The sequence below is a fragment of the Abramis brama genome (genome assembly GCF_963993115.1).
Source record: "Abramis brama genome assembly, chromosome: 4".
NCBI classification, from domain to species: domain Eukaryota; kingdom Metazoa; phylum Chordata; class Actinopteri; order Cypriniformes; family Leuciscidae; genus Abramis; species Abramis brama.
The window spans coordinates 40,544,568-40,561,961 of NC_139966.1; the positions used below are offsets into that span (position 1 = coordinate 40,544,568).

Here is a 17,394-nt window from a genome sequence, read left to right on the forward strand (position 1 = left end):
TAGTGCAGTTTCGTTCCACTTTCATTTTGTTTACCATTGATGTTTCTTATATGCAACAGAAATGGCAGCTCTTATTACTTGGGCAACGTGGTGGTGGCACCAGTGCAACCTCAAACAAAATATAGTCACATCGGCAGGAAAAAAGGTCATAAAATGTGACCATTTGGTCGCTGTCTGGAGCCCTGCTTGAGACAAGACCTGTTATTGATAAAATCATGCAGTACAACTGGTGGGTCCTGTACAGAGTCTAGTAGAAATTATTGAAAAACACAACAACAAAACAGTACAATGACAATATTAATACATAGCTTATTGTAAACATAGAACTTTTATTAACAGAATGAAAAAGCACGGCTGCCTCATTCTTGTGGTGTACTTGTAAATTAGAAATGACATTTACAGAATGCCTAATTAATGTTAAGATTCCCTATTAGCATTGGGTTTCAATCCAAAGTTTTGCCAAATAGGCGCTTGTACGTTTCACTTTGAAACTAAATATTCTGCCATCGTCTTGTCAGTCAGTTCGCCTCACTCTCGTCATGTGATAAATGAAATCTGACTTCTGCTGCTGATCTGTGCTGCGACTCTTTAGGCTCACGCTGCATTGAGCAGACGTGTTCAGTTTTTAATTGTAGTGTCTGTTCTCTAACTGAACTAAATGGCTTTAATTACTTTACCGTGGTGGGCAAGCGATGTATGCGGCTGAACACCGTGTAACACCGACTATCACAGCTAGCCTAAGGCAAAGATGCCACAAAGGGACAGATATGCCCCAGCTGTAGGGTAAAAATGTATTTTAAGTTGGTAGAAAACCTATACAATCTAACATAGTAACCAGACCCTATTTTAAAAGCATTTCAGCAAACCCTTCATCATTTAATTTTGTGCGTTATTTCCTTGTTTTCTAGTGTAAGCCAAATGGGGGTTTCCACCAGAACGGGTGAAAGTCTCTGCGAGTTACTGTCTTTCCGCGTGGCAAAGTAATTTAATTCCATTTAAGCTTTTATCTGACTCCATTTTATATCTGACTCCATTTTATCACGACCTCGAATTTAAGTTAGATTGCCAATTGGTTATTGGTCAATTATATAATAGTTTAGCAATACATTTGATTGTTCATATTAGGAAGCTATGTCGCTCAGAGGTCCTCACACCTTGTTTAACGTGGGTCTCATGATCACAAGCTCGCCATCTTCGGTCACTAAACAGAGGTAATCGCTATATACCTGAGATCGGTCGCATTCACGCTTACACAATGAAAGATACTTTGGTATAGCCCCCGTGATAGCATACACTTGAAATTAAAGTAATGTTTACTTCAGTAGAGGTATGGCCACTACTACAGATTTAAGTCAACCAACTTTACTTGTCTTATAATAGCTTTGGACTGGCCATGCCGTGGTTTCCCAGGTACACTTATCTAAAGTAACATTAAATTAAAACAGAGATAAGACACCTCCAGATTTAGGTTGGTCAGCTCTTTTGCTGCCCTAAACAGAAATTCACTTCTTGTTTTTGCAAAACACGTACACTTGAATTAGTGCCAAATATTAGTCGTTACCAGTCTGACGCAAAACTTGCGGTAACATACGAATCCGTTTAATCTACTTGGGAAAACAATTTCAGAATCAGTCGGAATAAAATCAAATGTAACATTATGTCAGGTAAATGTATCATGCCAATTTCATAATCAGTTCAAAGATAATAAATACAAAACATCAAATGCTCTGGAATAAAGAGAGAAGATGCGAACCTGACATTATAAAATACATGATGCTGAGAGTCTTGGCCACTCTCTGCATCACGGGCTAATTTGAGCTACAAATCGCCACGAGTCTTCTTCAGCATCTCCCTAAATACTCAGATCAAGGCAGAAACCTCTTTTCAAATGTAAACATTTGCTAACAGAGTTCAGAGTTTACACCTTTGAGAGCAGGATGCCATTTGCCTGGAAGACACACCCTTCTCTGTGTGTGAGTTATCTCTAAACTCTTAAAAACGTTATTACCTTTTGTTTGACTTCTTTGGGAATGAGACATTTGTACCAGTCGCACTGAGACATTTCAAATGATACCAAACGTGTAATACTGTATGATAATTATTCACATTAAACCATATAGATTCTTGGGTGAATTTTGGTGATCTCGGCGTGAGAGAGAAGGAATGGGGGAAGAGGGAAAGAGATGTAGATTAGGATGATTCTGAGGTGAGACTTGGTGCACAAAAGTAAGTTCAAATGTTAATTTCCTTTGTTCTCTCAGAGAGTTGCCCTCTCTTCCAGTTTTTCCAGTCTTACACTAGCTTGATGTTGAATTTGAGTAATATATCCATAATATAATATCCCTTACAGAAATATCCTTTACAAGGAAAGTCTGTTCACTCGGCAGCCATATTTGCAACACCCCAGGTCAGCTATTTCTGGCATCCAAGACCAAATCTTATCTACTTGAACGGGGAAATCCCGTAATCTCCAAAATTGCTTGCTGAACTCACAATTAAATAACATATTTCAAATCAGCAACAAAATCTGACATGAACTCTCCCATAAATGTTGTTTCTTATGTGTTAAATAGTGTTAAAAAAAGCTTATTTTTCAGGCTAGACCAGCCAATGCGTATGTACAGTCCTAAGCTCGAGTTGACTCTTGTTTCTATAACAACCGGAGCTTCTAACGGCAGCTGTAGTGATGCAATGACTTTCTCCCATTCATAAGTAATATGAGTGCACCATCTTTCTATATAGAAAGTCTTTTTGTCAAGTATTTAATGTAATTGGACAGTAGACTGTTTTCTTTATACACAGTTTAAAAAAAGACCACACTACAGGTAGAAATTGCTCTTGAAAATCTATTTTGGTTTTGTAGCTTTATTCTTTTGAAGCAGCATTACCTGCTTTCCGCTCTCTAAATGGTGACATTAATGTTTGCTGAGTTCAGATCACATTCTTTGTTTGAGATTAGTGCTGTCACCAAGACATTTTAAAGTGCTGGGAATTCTGTGTGTAGATAAACTGTTGTTGATACACGTTCAGGCAGTTGATCGAATGTTTGAATAGTGAGATCTGTCAGTCACTTTGTTCACAGTCATATAATACCAAAAGAGAGTAACCTCTCACCCATATTTTTCTTTGGCTTTGTGTGTTAGTGTGTGGCAGCACATAGACTGCATGGGGATCGACCGGCAGCACATTCCCGAGACCTACCTGTGTGAGCGCTGTCAGCCACGCACCCTGGACCGAGAGCACGCCATCCTACTGCAAACCAGGAAGAGAGAGAACATGTCTGGTGAGTTTTCACAAAAACAAACACACCTACAGACACGTTCAACCTCTCCCACAGAAACAATGCCACTACTGCTTTTTCCCACAGTTCAGCTGTAGACAAAGCATCTTTAGAGTCTGATGACTTGCACTGTATATAAACACTATATGGATACAAGATCACATGAGCCTTTGTATAACATGAAATATAAACCTGACCCTCCTTAAATCTTTACAGGCAATTCTATAAGAAGCTCTCCTGTAGTGGTGTCAATCATTACTAGAGATTTAGTAAGCTCTCCAACTCTAATGCCACCTGCTGGAGATGGTTGGCCAATACAACTGCAGTTTGATTCAATGTCAAACTGCTTTGAGGGCAATAGTGTCTGGTCAAACTAGTGCTGGGCGGTAAACTGGTTTCAGTTTTGCGAACGATATGTATTTTTAAGATACCGCCATACTAAATTGTTAGTTTTAGGAATTGATTTGCTTACCACCATTTTTAAAAGTAAATTTGTATTTGTCCTTGCAGTGTTTTTATATTCTCTGTACTTCTGACAGTAAAATAAGCCACAATAAAGGAAAATAAACATAATTTACTGTTAAAACACCAAAATCTTAAAAAATGCCATGATCATCAAAAAAAAAAAAAAACCTGTTTGACTAGCACTAGTTCAGACAGGCATTATTTTATAATTAAGGTTGAGGGTTAAATGTCAATGGTACTATGATGGTTTAGGGGTTGGATTTGGTATACAAACAACTCATATACTGGGTGTCATTGTTGCAGACGGGGACACCAGTGCTACAGAAAGTGGGGATGAGGTTCCACTAGAGCTGTACACAGCGTTTCAGCACACCCCCACCAGCATAACGCTCACAACAGCACGTCTCGGCCACAAACAGACTGAAAAGAAACGAAAGAAGAGTGGAGAAAAGGAGCCCCAGGCTACAGCCAGGGCCAAGAAGGTCTGAATCACACAACCAACACTTTTAGCATAAACAAGCAAATGTGATTTTAATTTGATTTATTTATTTATTTTCTTTGCTTTATAAATTTTAATTGTCTTATTCGATAAGGATCTATAGTGAGAAGTGTTAACACGTTTTAAACTCTGATATCGGCTTCGTTTCTGTCTTTCAGTCATTCCGTGAAGGCTCTAGAAAATCATCTAGAGTGAAGGTGGGTGCTCTACAGCTGTCAAAATACAACTTACAAATAGCTATTAAAATGTGTGTTACAGATGCTTAGGCTGCATGTTTACCATCTTGTGCATATGTGCGTCCTCAGGGCTCAGCTCCAGAGTGTGAGCCGACAGATCCTCCCTCTCTTTGGGAGAATAAGATGAAGTCCTGGATGGAGCGCTATGAGGAAGCCAGCAGTAACCAGTACAGTGAAGAAGTGCAGCTACTGCTAAGAGTCAAAGAAGCCAGAGATGGCAAAACGCTAGCCTACAATACACACACCGCAGCCTTCAAACCACCTGTAGAGGTATTATAAACTCACAAATACAAATTCTACCACAATATTGGTCCGTTTTTTGGTGCGTTGTGTGTGGCCTTATTCAACAAAATCACTCTGATTTTTTTCCTCTCAGAGTCACGTACAGAAGAACAAGCGCATTCTGAAGGCTGCGCGGGACTTGGCTGCCGATTCGCTCATAATCGAGTACAGAGGGAAGGTCATGCTACGACAACAGTTTGAGGCCAATGGCTACTTCTTTAAGAGGTATTGAAAGGCCACATTGTGCCTCTGAACGTTTATTTTATATTCTGCTGTGTATTTTTGTTTATGCTGTTGTTTTGTTCGCAGGCCGTACCCTTTTGTATTGTTCTACTCTAAGTTTGACGGTTTGGAAATGTGCGTGGACGCACGGAGCTTCGGGAATGAGGCCCGGTTCATCCGTCGCTCCTGCACCCCCAATGCTGAGGTGCGGCACGTGATCGAGGACGGCATGCTGCATTTATACATTTACTCTCTGAGGTCCATCTCCAAGGGGAGCGAGATCACCATTGGCTTTGATTATGACTACAGCAGCTGGTAAGCACACGCGCCAAGGCTGAGTATCACCTATTACCTTGTGTAATGACACTTCTACCTGGAATATTTAGCTGTTTTTCCACCGTCGGGCCAAACTGCTCTCGTTGCTTAACTGTTCCACCCTGTGCCACTCCAGCCCAGAAATACGGCCTTACTGTTTTTACAACCGTTCGGCTTGTGAAGAATCAGTTCTTCATTCTGGTTGGTCCACTGTGGCAAAGCATCAAACATTATTTAAAATGTACTGTTCACACTTTTCCTCTGTTTCTTTTTTCCATGTCTTGTTTGGTAGTAAATATAAGGTGGACTGTGCGTGTTTGAAAGGCAATCCGGAATGCCCTGTGCTCAAGCATAACTTGGAACCCACAGAGAATCTGGGCTCTAGCACACGACGGCGTTGCCGCAAGGACAAAGAGCCTCCGCGGGACGAGAGCGGACAGAACCAGAACCTCACGATGGACTGTGACGGGTCCAAGGGGAAAACGCTCAATGACGGCAAACCGAGAAAACTCTCTCCTCTCCGGCTCTCCATATCTAACAATCAGGTACGATAGACCTGCACAATGCTGTCAGTGAAATCAATCTCATACTTATCCTCAAAAGTTTAAATGAAAATCTCCTTACACACCTGTCTTCATCCATGAAAGGTACTGCAAGGTCCTAGGAGAAGAATTTGATGTTTTCAATATGCTTTCAAACTAAAAATCTTAGAAGCATTAAATAATATTAATAAGTTATATTAATGTTTTGATAAAAGGTATTATTAGTTATTAACTGAGAAAATCTAGCTTTTTTGTAATCTATTCGGCGTCCCTGGGTTGGCTGAGAGTCTGGGTGGGGTGGGTCCCGTCATCTATAAAGGTCGAAAAACCCTTTATGTTTGCATGTAAAAAAATTATCCTTGTGTATTAATCTGTGCATGATTCTTTCTTTGGATATTTTCAGACATTCTAATGGTCTGTTTACTCATCCACATCTCCTTTCTGGCCTTAACTACAGTGTCTGATCACCAGAAAACATATTTCCTCATTGTTTTGCTCTTATGTTCCTATATTTCAATGGTGGCGGATGGCAGAATATTAAATCTTGCTTGTTTGCCACGCTGTGAAAGCGTGAAAGAATCCACACTCGTAACTCCCTGCCATCCTGGTGCTCGTAAGACCGTAAATTTCAGGACATCCTGGAAGAGTTGTCCACAATGCTGACATAAATCCGCTCTGATCTGTTTAGTAGATGCACAGATTCCCTTAAGTACAATATGATCCGCCTGACCCAAGATCTCGGCCACAATTTGGGCGCGAATCGACCCTTCCCACACTTTCTCTCCCTCTCTAATGCTCCTCTCCTGGTCTGTAGCCAGGCGATGATAAAGGCCCCTCTCCCCCTCTTGCAGGATCCTGAGTTAATAGAGGATCTAGAAGAGAAAACCTCCGTTAGCAATGAAGTAGAGATGGAGTCAGAGGAGCAGATTGCAGAAAGGAGGAGGAAGATGGTAAGTGCTTCCAGGGGAAAATGACAGCTATGGCAAACACGGTCGCCATGGAAACGCTACTGCCCTCACCCCCACCCTGTCTTTTTCCCCTCCTCGTTCTGCCTCACAGGTCTGTGTGGTGATTTGGGCAGCTCCCAGAATGCTCCACCATTCCTTTCTTCCCCCCTCCACCCCCCCTATAAACCTCCTGCTAATATTGCTGCTGCCGCCACCGCTTCTCTGTTCCTGTCGCTGTGTAGTTTAACCTCCTGGAGGGTAACACGAGGGCACTCATCCTTGTTGCTTTGTCTTTCTTTTTCATTCTTCATCTTTTATGGAGCCTATTTGGTTTCCACGATGGGACGTTAAGAACTAGACCATGTATTTCTTCTGCAATCATCTCTTTCCTCTGACTAAATGTCAAGACCATGTTAGTAGTGAGAGATCACACTTAACTGGAATATTGGCGTGTTTGAAATTCTGAAATTACTTGAGCACAATGCATGTCATTAGGAGTTGATTTTACATGTTCACATAGAACCCACTTTTGTGGTATTCCCCTAAATATTTGTTCTTCAGTCAAAATTATGTTAAAAGCACGTTTACTACCATTTATGTGTGATCAAGCATCTATTCAAAACCGCTTCCTACCAAAATTCAACAATCCTGAACAAAAAAAACTTTACGTTCAAAATATGTTAGGGTATAAATTACAAAGTCACACAACTGTGTAATCTAAAGTTGATCTAAAGTTGCAAAGATCCTAACAGGGAATTGTTTTACTTAATGAAACTTAATTTTAACCCTAGTAATGCACAGACCAACGTGCATGGAGCTGTCTGGTTGTGTTATCGCTTTGGCTGTTGGTTACATAGTAGCTTGTGATCAACCTTAGAGAGTGTAGTAACTCTCTCACTTAACATGTATGTTTTATGTGAATGTTTTGATGTGGCCATTACTGTGTGTGGTGTTTTGTTGTTTGCTTGCCATGAATGGTTAAAGGGAGATGGGAAAATGTGTGAAAAACAGGCTCTGAACATTAAGAAGTTGGCAGCAACTGCTGGAATATTCAGGAAAATAAAACTGACAACCAATCCTGAAATTCCATTAACATAAAAATGCAGGAAATAGCTCATTTCTATAAACAACGTTGTGTTATCTGGATAAATTAATAGTGACTGCTGCATTATTTGTGGAAATTCCCTAAGCTTTAATTTTTTTTTCCTGCTGCAACAGGACAAATCTTAAATCTTAAAATCTTATTTGAGTCCTCTACTAACTTTGCAGCAGACACTTCCAAAAGACCACATTGAATTTTTGTTCCCGCCAGTCTAGTTTGTTGGTGAGGAAATTATCTCGCCCCCCGTTTCAGACGTTAGGGATTTTTTGTTTAAAGACTGGAGCGTTGTCAATTCTTCCAGCCCAGAAACCGGCAACCTTTCGGTGGTATGCCCATACTGAAGCTCTAAACCCCAACCACACTACCCATACAATAAGAACTAGGCTGATACGTATGAGTGTGTGCATGGGGGTGTGAGCAAGCTGGAGGCCTGTGTGTGTTTAAACCCTGATGGCTGTCTCTTTCGGCACCATTCAGGGCAGCCCGGCAGAGGAGTCCCATCGTCACAGCGCAGGGGCTTCCTGCTGCAGAGCTCTGAGAAACAAGGAGGTAAACCTACCCCTTCATATCCTGAACAACCCCCAACCCAACCCACTCCCCTGCCTGTTACTGTACAGGAGAACCCACACACTAACCCCACTGTCCTGTGCTCACTGACCCCATGCTGAGACTGAAGTCCAGGCATGCGACCCTCAGTCACTCAACATGGCCCACCTGAAGACACCCTCGTGTGGTATTTGTTGCCGATCTTTTTGGTAGGACATGAGAGAGTACAGAAACTGTCACACACACACACATACATGCCACCTCTCACACCCTGGGGGTGTCTTATATTTCCTCTTGAGTAGAAGAGAAGTGTCCCATTTCTCTCTTTTCCCGCCTTTGCTGCTGGCTATGGCCTGCTGATTGCACTAAGTGGCTAGCTGGGTTCCCAACTGTCAGCCAGAAAATAGACTCAGCCTTTCTCTGTTGTCGTCTTCCCTCCTTTCTTTCTGTCTGTCAATCATGTAGACACGTGAAGAGAGGAAGATGGAGGCCATTCTGCAGGCATTTGCTCGTATGGAGAAGAGAGAAAAGCGGAGGGAGCAAGCGTTAGAGAGGATTGGCACTAAAGGGGAGATTGGTGGACGCAGCGACATTAAGGAAGAGCCCCCTACTACACCTGAGGCTGAGCCTCCTGTCCTGTTGCAGGTACGTAACCTTCAATGATGCACACGTGCAATAATTGCTAAATCCATGGTGCGTTTTCTTGTACAACTGAATCTGACTAGCTTGACATTGAGTCACACGAACAGCAGTTACTGACACGTCATTTACTTTTGGAACTTTTAATGTTATATCCATTTATTTGAACTAAAATAAAATAAAACAGTAATATTGTGAAAGTATTTATTTATTTCAACAACAAAAAATTAACCCCAAACTGTTGAACTGTAGTATATGTAAGGAAATGATCTTTTTTGTAAGTGTGTTTATTCCTCCTAATTGTAAGTATTCAAACAATCGTTCATTGTTTTGACCTTTAGCCCATGCTAGAGGTAGTAAAGGAGGAGCCTGGTCTGAAGCCAGCAAAGGTGAGCCGTAACAAACAGAGAAAAAGCTTCTCGCGGAACCGCACTCACATCGGACAGCAGAGGCGGCGAACGCGCACGGTCAGCGCCTGCTCCGACTTGCCACCTAATTCCCCTGGTGAGGCTTTAGAGCCCTTAACAGCAGAGACTCTTGATGGAGAGATGCCCTCGGCCCCTGAGGTTGAAGCTCCCCCGCCACATGCCCCTGACACCAGCCCACCACACAGCGGCTCACCCGCCCCAGCATGCCGCAGTGGACAGAAGTACCCCAAAACTAAAAAGGTAGAATTCCTCCCCATTAGCTTCCATAAAATGCATGTCACAGCTGTCTGTTGTGAGTTTTATAACTGCGTATTCTCTTTCCCAACAGCACTTAGTGAGCGAATGGATGGGTGTTGATAAACAGGAGCAGGGAGCTTTGCGGACCCCGGAACCTCCGCCTGAGAGGCCGTTGCGGATCAGTAGTGATCCTGAGGTCTTGGCCACACAGCTGAACTCTTTACCGGGCATGGCCTGCAGCTCACATGTCTACAGCACGCCCAAACACTACGTCCGCTTCTCCTCTCCTTTTCTAGCCAACCGCAGCCCCAGCACTCCCGGAGTGCCCACGGGACGGCGACGCTCGAGAGAAATGCCCGAAACACCACCTACCACTGGCTCCTGCAAGAAGGTAAAATTGCTGCATTATACAGAGATGTCAGCAAGTATCATATTGATATTGCTCATCACTGATTTTTGCCTCTCGAAAGATAAAATAGTCACCTGGTGGATGATATTAAAAAAATCTAATTTCAGCTCAGACCCACTTTAATATTCACATTGAAGCGTTTATATTCAGGCTAGCAAGTTTCTGGTCTAACTCCATGTGTTTTGTGTAGCGTTGGCTGAAGCAAGCTTTAGAAGAGGAGGGTTCTACCAGCCCAGGTGGAGGGTGCCCTTCTCTGCTGATGCCTAGTGAGAGCCCTCTCAGCCCCTCTATAAACGGCGAGTCCTACAGCCCTCTACCCCTCAATGGCAGTTGCTCTCTACCAGGTGGGTCAGCAGTCCCTGTCCAACTGAAAGTTCATTTTCTTAAAGCTTGTCTAAAGCTGTTTTCAATCTTACTCTGTCCGTGTGCTTGCAGAATTGCCTACCCCGTTGAAGAAAAGACGCTTATGTCCGCTCGATCCCTGTATGTCGGAGACTTCCACCCCATACGGGTCTCCTTGTGCCACCCCAACCCGAACAGAGTCGACAGATGCACCAGGCACACCCCTGCTGCTAGCCACGCCTCCTCGACCACGACCAGAGGAACCCAGTACTGAGCCCTCAACACCCTTGCAGATTCCCAACCACCCTCTGCCACAAGAGGTAAGACCACATCTGCAAAGTTGTTGACTTTAAGTGGCCAGTGTTGTTGCTGTAAATATGCCTGAAATTTCAATAAAAATAAAATCTTGATGGAAATTTATAGAATGAATATAATTCTGTACTTAAAATATACTTAAAATATTTAAATATTAGAAATTGCTGTTTGTGAGTGTAATCGCTGTAAAACGCTACTTCATTTTTTTTTTTTTTTTAAATTAAAGCCTTGTGGACAGTGCTCTGGCATATAGCACAGTAGCGTTTTGAGCAACCCAAGTTAAAGTCCCAGCTCGAGGTCCTTTTTCTGATCCTGTTCCCCTCTCTCCTCCCATTGCTTTCTGTCTCCTCTGCACTGTTCTTTCCCAAAAAAAAAAGCCAAAAAGCCACAAATATAACTTAAGAAGAATCCTAATCTAGTTATTGTGAGCGTGAAGTAGTGAAAATGTTTTGCCCAATATTTAATAAAAATGATTACCAAAATATTGATAACAGAAACCTTATGGATTATGCAATGACAAAGCTGTTAATAGTTTATTGAACTGACACAAGAGGGCACTAACACTTTTGCTATTGACCAAGTGGGCACAGTTATTACTAGTGGTGATGGTCATAAAATGATTGGTCACTTCTGGCCAATTGATTTGAGGCATTATTTTGGTGAAAGGCAACAAAATGATCAAGAAATCTCTAAATCTTCAGAGTGAGTCGTCTATGGATAGCTCTCCAGATGGTAGCCGGAGGCCCAGTACACAAGATGTGAGTTCACTACTTAAAGATCCTAAACCTGCTACAGAAGTGTTTTGCTGCATTTATCACCACATCTAACACATCATGTTGTCTTTTGTCAGGTCGAGCGACCTCCTTCGCTGTTGGCATCTCCCACCGTGAGAAATGCGGGCTCTGATTCGGCTCCACAGGAGTCTACAAAATCTATGGGGTCTCTGAGTCCTCAGCCCTCCCATGCTGAGCCCCAGGATGCTGTAGTAGATGAAGGCATCGAGGTTGATGGTGGTGGTTCAGAAGCTGCCTCGGCACCTGAGACGCCATCCTCATCTTACCCTCCTTGGATGAAGAGTCCAGACCGAGGTGGCCTCTCGTTTTCCCCAGTGAACTCTAATCTGAGAGACCTCACCCCTTCTCACACCTTGGAGATGGGGGCGTATAGGCCAGATTCAACCTCCGCTGGCCCCTTCAGTGAAGCGGCACCCTTCTATCCCTGCAATGAGGAAGCAAGTGGCGTGACCTTTACCCGCTCGTTGAGTGGGGAGGGTGGAGGGGAGGGAGGCGCTGCAAAGAACCCACAGAAGAAAAAGGTCTGTGTTGATGTATAAATGTAAAATGATTTGTTTTTCTTTTTCCAAATTCTTTATTTGGTAATCTCATCTGAAGAAACAACTGAAAAATTCTAATTTATTTGTCAAAATATGATGTATGCCATTTATTCAAGTAATTAATTTACTGTACCAATATTCATGTGTTGTTAGGTCTCTCTCCTGGAGTACAGGAAACGTCAGCGTGAGGCACGGCGAAGCGGCTCCAAGGGAGAGTGTGGATCACCTGTTTCCACAGCGCCACCAGTAGACGTTTTCCCTGTCGCTGTGGAGATGCCCTTTGAGCCACCTGTTCTCCCAGCAACACCAACCCCCAAGACCCCTCAGCCTAGCGAGGAGTCAGACGCTCAGCCTCAGGGGGAGAGAGATGGAGAAGGCCAGTGGTACGTCCCTAAAGAATTTCTGTTCCTTTACAATGAGCTCTTAGCCTGCATTAGCATAAACTCAATTTCACTACAGATTTGTTTGAATTAAAACTTTATCAAGAAATCAGGCTGTATTTTGACTTCTCTATGGAGATATGGAAAAAAGTCCAGCAAATGCTGCAGTACAGAATTAATTAAAAATGATAATATTTAATTTACAGGACATCTTCCACATCAGTAGAGCAGGCCAGAGAGCGAAGCTACCACAGGGCCTTGTTGTTGAGTGACCATCGTAAGGATGCAGGTAAGAACAACCTTGGAAATAATGTTGGATTGTGATTTCCAGGTTTGGAGAACTCATGGTAGTTGATTTGTGCTTATAGGTGAAAGTGCGATAATTCTGATGAAATGTTAAAATTTCTCAAAAGACAATCTTTGTGATTTATAATTTTGAGCAAAATAATAACGATTATTAATTTAACCATTATGCAGCAAGACAAAAATGTGACAACTAGACTAAATTTTCCAGACATTTAGTCGACTAAACAAAAACAGAACAAGGTCGATTGAAATTTGATAACTAAATAGAACATTTGACACAAAAGAAAAAGCTGATGAAATTATCACTTCTGCAGACTTCAGTTCCAACCCTGCCTATAATTTTCACTTGACTCTGAACCCTGTGATTTGCTGGTTCAGTTGTGTTTAGCCGCGTTTCCATAGAAATTACCCGGAACAATTTGTCCCAGGAACTTTTTTACCAGGAACTTTTTTTCCCCCAGACCTGTTGCTAGCCGCATTTCCACCATGGTCTAAAGTACCGTGAAGATTAGGCAAATAGTCCGGTGACGTAGGACTGCGCGGGACTTTACAGTTCCCACTGGATTTCATCCTCTGAATTTAAGCTTAATAAAGCCCGAACCTCGTCGTCGGTCCATCGGTCGTATATATTAAACTCCATTGTTGATTCGAATAGCAGACGACTGTTACTGCACGCACCGGTGGTGTTTCCTGCGATGGAAACGCGGCTTTTGATTGGAATCGGGGTCTGCAGGATGGTAGCTTTCCAAGAACAGGGTTGGAGACCCTTGGTGTATCCAATAATAATTCCAGGGGTGTCTAATCCTGCTTCTGGAAGACCACTTTCCTGCAGAGTTTAACTCCAACCCTAATTAAACACTAAAACAGGTGATCAATGTCTTCAGGATTACTATAAACTTCCAGGCAGGTGTGCTGGAGCAGGTTGGAGCTAAACTCTGTAAGAACATGTCCCTCCAGGAGCAAGACACCACTTAGTTATCCCAAACGATTGGAGAAATCATGGAAATGCCTTGATCAAAAGGTGTGGGAACAATGGTAATATCTTCTGTAGTCTTTCTTTGAATTAAAATACCTACTTTGTCTTGTTTTCAGACAGTGGGGAGTCAGAGGGTGGCGACTCCCAGGTGAAGGAATGTCCTTCTCCTAAGAGCTGCAAGAGCCCATCAGCACATGCAGTAAGAGTTTGCTTCTCTCAATGCAATATTCTATTTTGGCAACATTAGAATTTTTGAACATTAGAACACTAGCAATTTGATGTTATCATAAACCTTTTTATTATTTACAGCCTTGTTCTCCAGCACCCCAGACTGTGTCTCGGCCATCCAAGGAGGAAGATGTTGAAGCACAGCCTCGTGGTCCTGCTCAGCCTCAGGCACTGTCCGTCCAGCAGTCCAGCACCAAGAGTCCGAGCTCCAAACCAGCCGCTCTGACGCCCAGCAAGCTCCACTGCGGCCCCTCCAACACCTCGCAGAGTCACTACGCTGGACCTTCGCTCATGCACTCTCCCAAAGCGCAACCCCAAGGTTCACCTTACCGTGGTCAGCGAACGTTCCTGACGGCTCAGCCTCAGAACCAGCCTCAACCCCAGGCTACGTCTGTCCCGGCCACTTTCCCTCAGTATAACCCCCAAAATGCCCCACCTCCACCACCTCCTCCTCCTCCCCCAGCTCCGCCCACCTCTGCTCCCTACTTCCCCACTCAGCCTCCCGCTGCTGCTGCACCGTTCCCTGCGTTCAAGCCTACTGTGGCCTCACCCTTTCCTCCTGGTTCCCAACCTCTCCTGCAGCCCCATCATGCATTGCATTACCAAAGTAGTGCTGCCCCTCCCCCACCACCCCCTCCTCCCCCTCCCCACCCGCAGCCTGGGCCCACCTTGCTGCATGTCAATCTGCAACCTCCTTCGATGCAGCAGCATCAACTCCTCCTGACCTCCGCTCCACCCCCACCTCCTCCTCCACCTCCTCCTCAGGGACAGAGTTCCCAGCAGCCTCAACCTAATAGTGGCACGCTCCTGTCAATCAAACAAGGACCACACCCGCCCCTTCCACCCCCTCCCCCTGCTCCATCCAGTAACGCACCTCACCCTTTTCAGAACATTGGTGGCTTTCAAACCACTCTACTACACCAATCTGCACCAGCCAACCCCTCAGTAACCCCTTCCACCTATCAACAAACTGTACTACCCCCTCCACCTCCACCACCTCCTCAACAAACTCCTCCCACACAGACCCCGCCCAATTCGAGTGTCTCGCAGATCGCTGGCGGTAACAGAGGACCTACTCCTTCATCTGCTCCTTTCCACAGCGCCGGCTACTTGGGCACAGGATGGCACTGATCACACCTACTTAACCCCGCCCCTAGACGAACTCTCCCAGAGAGGGGCGGAGCTACATCGTGTAACATAGGCAACACAGCACCACTGTAAATATTTTCTATGTACCTTTTCACAAAGGATAATGGAAACCGGTGGGGGGAAAAGGGTACATTTTAAAAAGAAAAACAAGAAATGCTGAACTGTAAAAGTAGACTTTGTGTAAAAGATGATGGTTAATGAACCCTGGTGCTCATCACTTACCCAGAATCCCCCACACCTCTCTCCTTCCCATAACCTTGTACTGCCATCCTGTCTTTTCCAGACGTCTTTTTTTACTTTGAATGTTTTTATTCATTTTAATTGCCTTTTCTGGTCTCTTCCTGTTGGATCCTTCCTCTATCCTCCCAGTGCAATGCAATGCAATGGGACATTCCAGTTTCCTCCTTAGCTTTCCCTACTCTTCCCGTCTCTCACTGTTTTTTCACTCATCAGTTATTTGTTTTATCTAGTGGCTCATTATATAGCAAAAAGGTTTTGTATAGAGAAAAAATACAGAATTATTATTTTTTTTATTCCTCCATGTAACAAAAATATCTGTGCACCGCTGCAGAAATTCAGAGGAGACCTTTCCGATAGGCCGCTTCACTGCCCGGGAGACTGCACTTGTGTGAATGAGCGAGTCTGTGTGCATGAGTGTCTGTTTTTAAGCGGAAGGGAGCGTGTATGCTTGCATGCCGCCCGCATCCGTGTGCATATTTGAACAGCACGCGAGAGGCGGAAGGCAAATAAGACACAGACAGATGCGTGCTGTTCTCTGTGGCAGCTTTAGAAAGAGAGGTCCTTCCTGTAGGGGTAAGCGGTTTATTTTTGAATATCAATGGTTATTTGTAGAAAGTGTAATTTAATGTATAGGTGGTTACTCCAGCTTTCTCCAGAAACAGTTGTAAATATTGGCTTCTTTTCTTTTCTATGCTTGTATAATTCGCTCCCATCCCCATTTTGGAATATGGTTGTAAATACAAGCGCTCTTGACAAAAACGCTGAATGTTTCTGTGACTGTAGCACTATTTTTATTTCTTCCTCTCTGGTTTATTTTTTTTTACTGTTTGTGTGTGAGTGTATGTGTGTGTGAAGGACAGAGGCTCACAGACACAGCACTGGTTGGCTATTTTCATGGTTCATTATAATAAATCACTGTAATGACAGTTTTATACCAATTAAATCGTCTTGTGTTTTACTGGGTTGGGAAACTGGGGTGTTTATATGTCCCTAATGGGAGTTTTCTTTCACCATGAAGGTCTCGGGATGAAGAGATGCTGCATGCAATGAAGGTTTGAAGATCAGTCTGCTGTTGCTGAGAATTTTCTAAAGGTTTCTATTTATTGACCACTATTGATGTTTGGTATTGAAAATCTAAACCTAAAGTTGCTTTTTTTTGCCATTATCCTCTGATAGATGCTTCAAATAAACTGTTTTTGCTTAGATCAAGCAGAACAAAGGCAAAGAGGTAATATGACCCGTCAAGCAGAGTTAAGAAGCCCAATCGGAATGAAGAAAGATTACATAACCAATCGGAACAAAGGCAGAGAGGTTAGAAGACCAATCAACATCAAGCCAGAGATTAATAACATTGTGCACAACTTTGTCTGTTGTCTTGCTAAGGTTTGCCATGGTGTGAAGATTGAGCAGCTTTCAGGTCAGTATTATCTAGGGTCAGTGCTCTAATAGATTTAGGGGAGTCCCCAAGGTATTTTTATTTTAGTAAAAATACATAAGTGTTTAAATTCATGCAGTGGATACAGTAAATTTCATGAATTATGTGATTGATGTTTGTTTTTAGGCTAGTTGTCATGTCATCTTTCTACTGTATTTATCCATTCCCTGTTGGGGCTTTTGTATTCCTTACTTTATTGGAAACATTAGGCTTACTTTTTCCTTATTAATGAATTTCATTATTAACATCCCAACGTTGCTGAGAGGTGTTTAGATGAGTATAAAATATGTGCTGCACACTTTCCTCTCAATAACAAAATAAACAAAAATGACAGCAGTAAGAAAACGGCAGTTAAGACAATATCTGATCATTGCGATGTGGATTTTTGCACAAACTCTGTAAAGTCACGTCACGTTTATTTATATAGCACTTTATAAAATATATCTTTTTAGACCAAACAGCTTTACAATATTAAACACGTGGCACATGCACAGATAGACTCTCCCCTTTTCGTCTCTGACTAGATAGTGGTCTTTTTGAA

At 43.1% G+C, this 17,394-nt stretch overlaps 1 protein-coding gene across 9 annotated transcripts in view; it reads left to right on the forward strand.

The window, feature by feature from the left end:
- Positions 1-16,361, forward strand: part of kmt2e (lysine (K)-specific methyltransferase 2E) — a 37,568-nt gene extending 21,207 nt beyond the window's left edge. For 3 of the 9 annotated variants that reach the window (XM_084111359.1, XM_084111360.1, XM_084111364.1), the window contains 20 exons: positions 3,144-3,283; positions 4,049-4,227; positions 4,403-4,441; positions 4,550-4,750; positions 4,857-4,987; positions 5,072-5,299; positions 5,592-5,844; positions 6,693-6,791; positions 8,368-8,439; positions 8,902-9,081; positions 9,417-9,743; positions 9,832-10,131; positions 10,340-10,493; positions 10,585-10,811; positions 11,508-11,564; positions 11,657-12,121; positions 12,293-12,522; positions 12,726-12,808; positions 13,918-14,000; positions 14,111-16,361. In XM_084111359.1, coding sequence (XP_083967485.1) covers positions 3,144-3,283; positions 4,049-4,227; positions 4,403-4,441; positions 4,550-4,750; positions 4,857-4,987; positions 5,072-5,299; positions 5,592-5,844; positions 6,693-6,791; positions 8,368-8,439; positions 8,902-9,081; positions 9,417-9,743; positions 9,832-10,131; positions 10,340-10,493; positions 10,585-10,811; positions 11,508-11,564; positions 11,657-12,121; positions 12,293-12,522; positions 12,726-12,808; positions 13,918-14,000; positions 14,111-15,160 — 4,498 coding nt within the window. In that variant the 3' untranslated portion in view covers positions 15,161-16,361. The remainder of the gene's footprint in view (positions 1-3,143; positions 3,284-4,048; positions 4,228-4,402; positions 4,442-4,549; positions 4,751-4,856; positions 4,988-5,071; positions 5,300-5,591; positions 5,845-6,692; positions 6,792-8,367; positions 8,440-8,901; positions 9,082-9,416; positions 9,744-9,831; positions 10,132-10,339; positions 10,494-10,584; positions 10,812-11,507; positions 11,565-11,656; positions 12,122-12,292; positions 12,523-12,725; positions 12,809-13,917; positions 14,001-14,110) is intronic. The other 6 variants (XM_084111361.1, XM_084111365.1, XM_084111362.1 and 3 more) reach the window with 3 other exon arrangements.
- Positions 16,362-17,394: the final 1,033 nt, after the last annotated feature.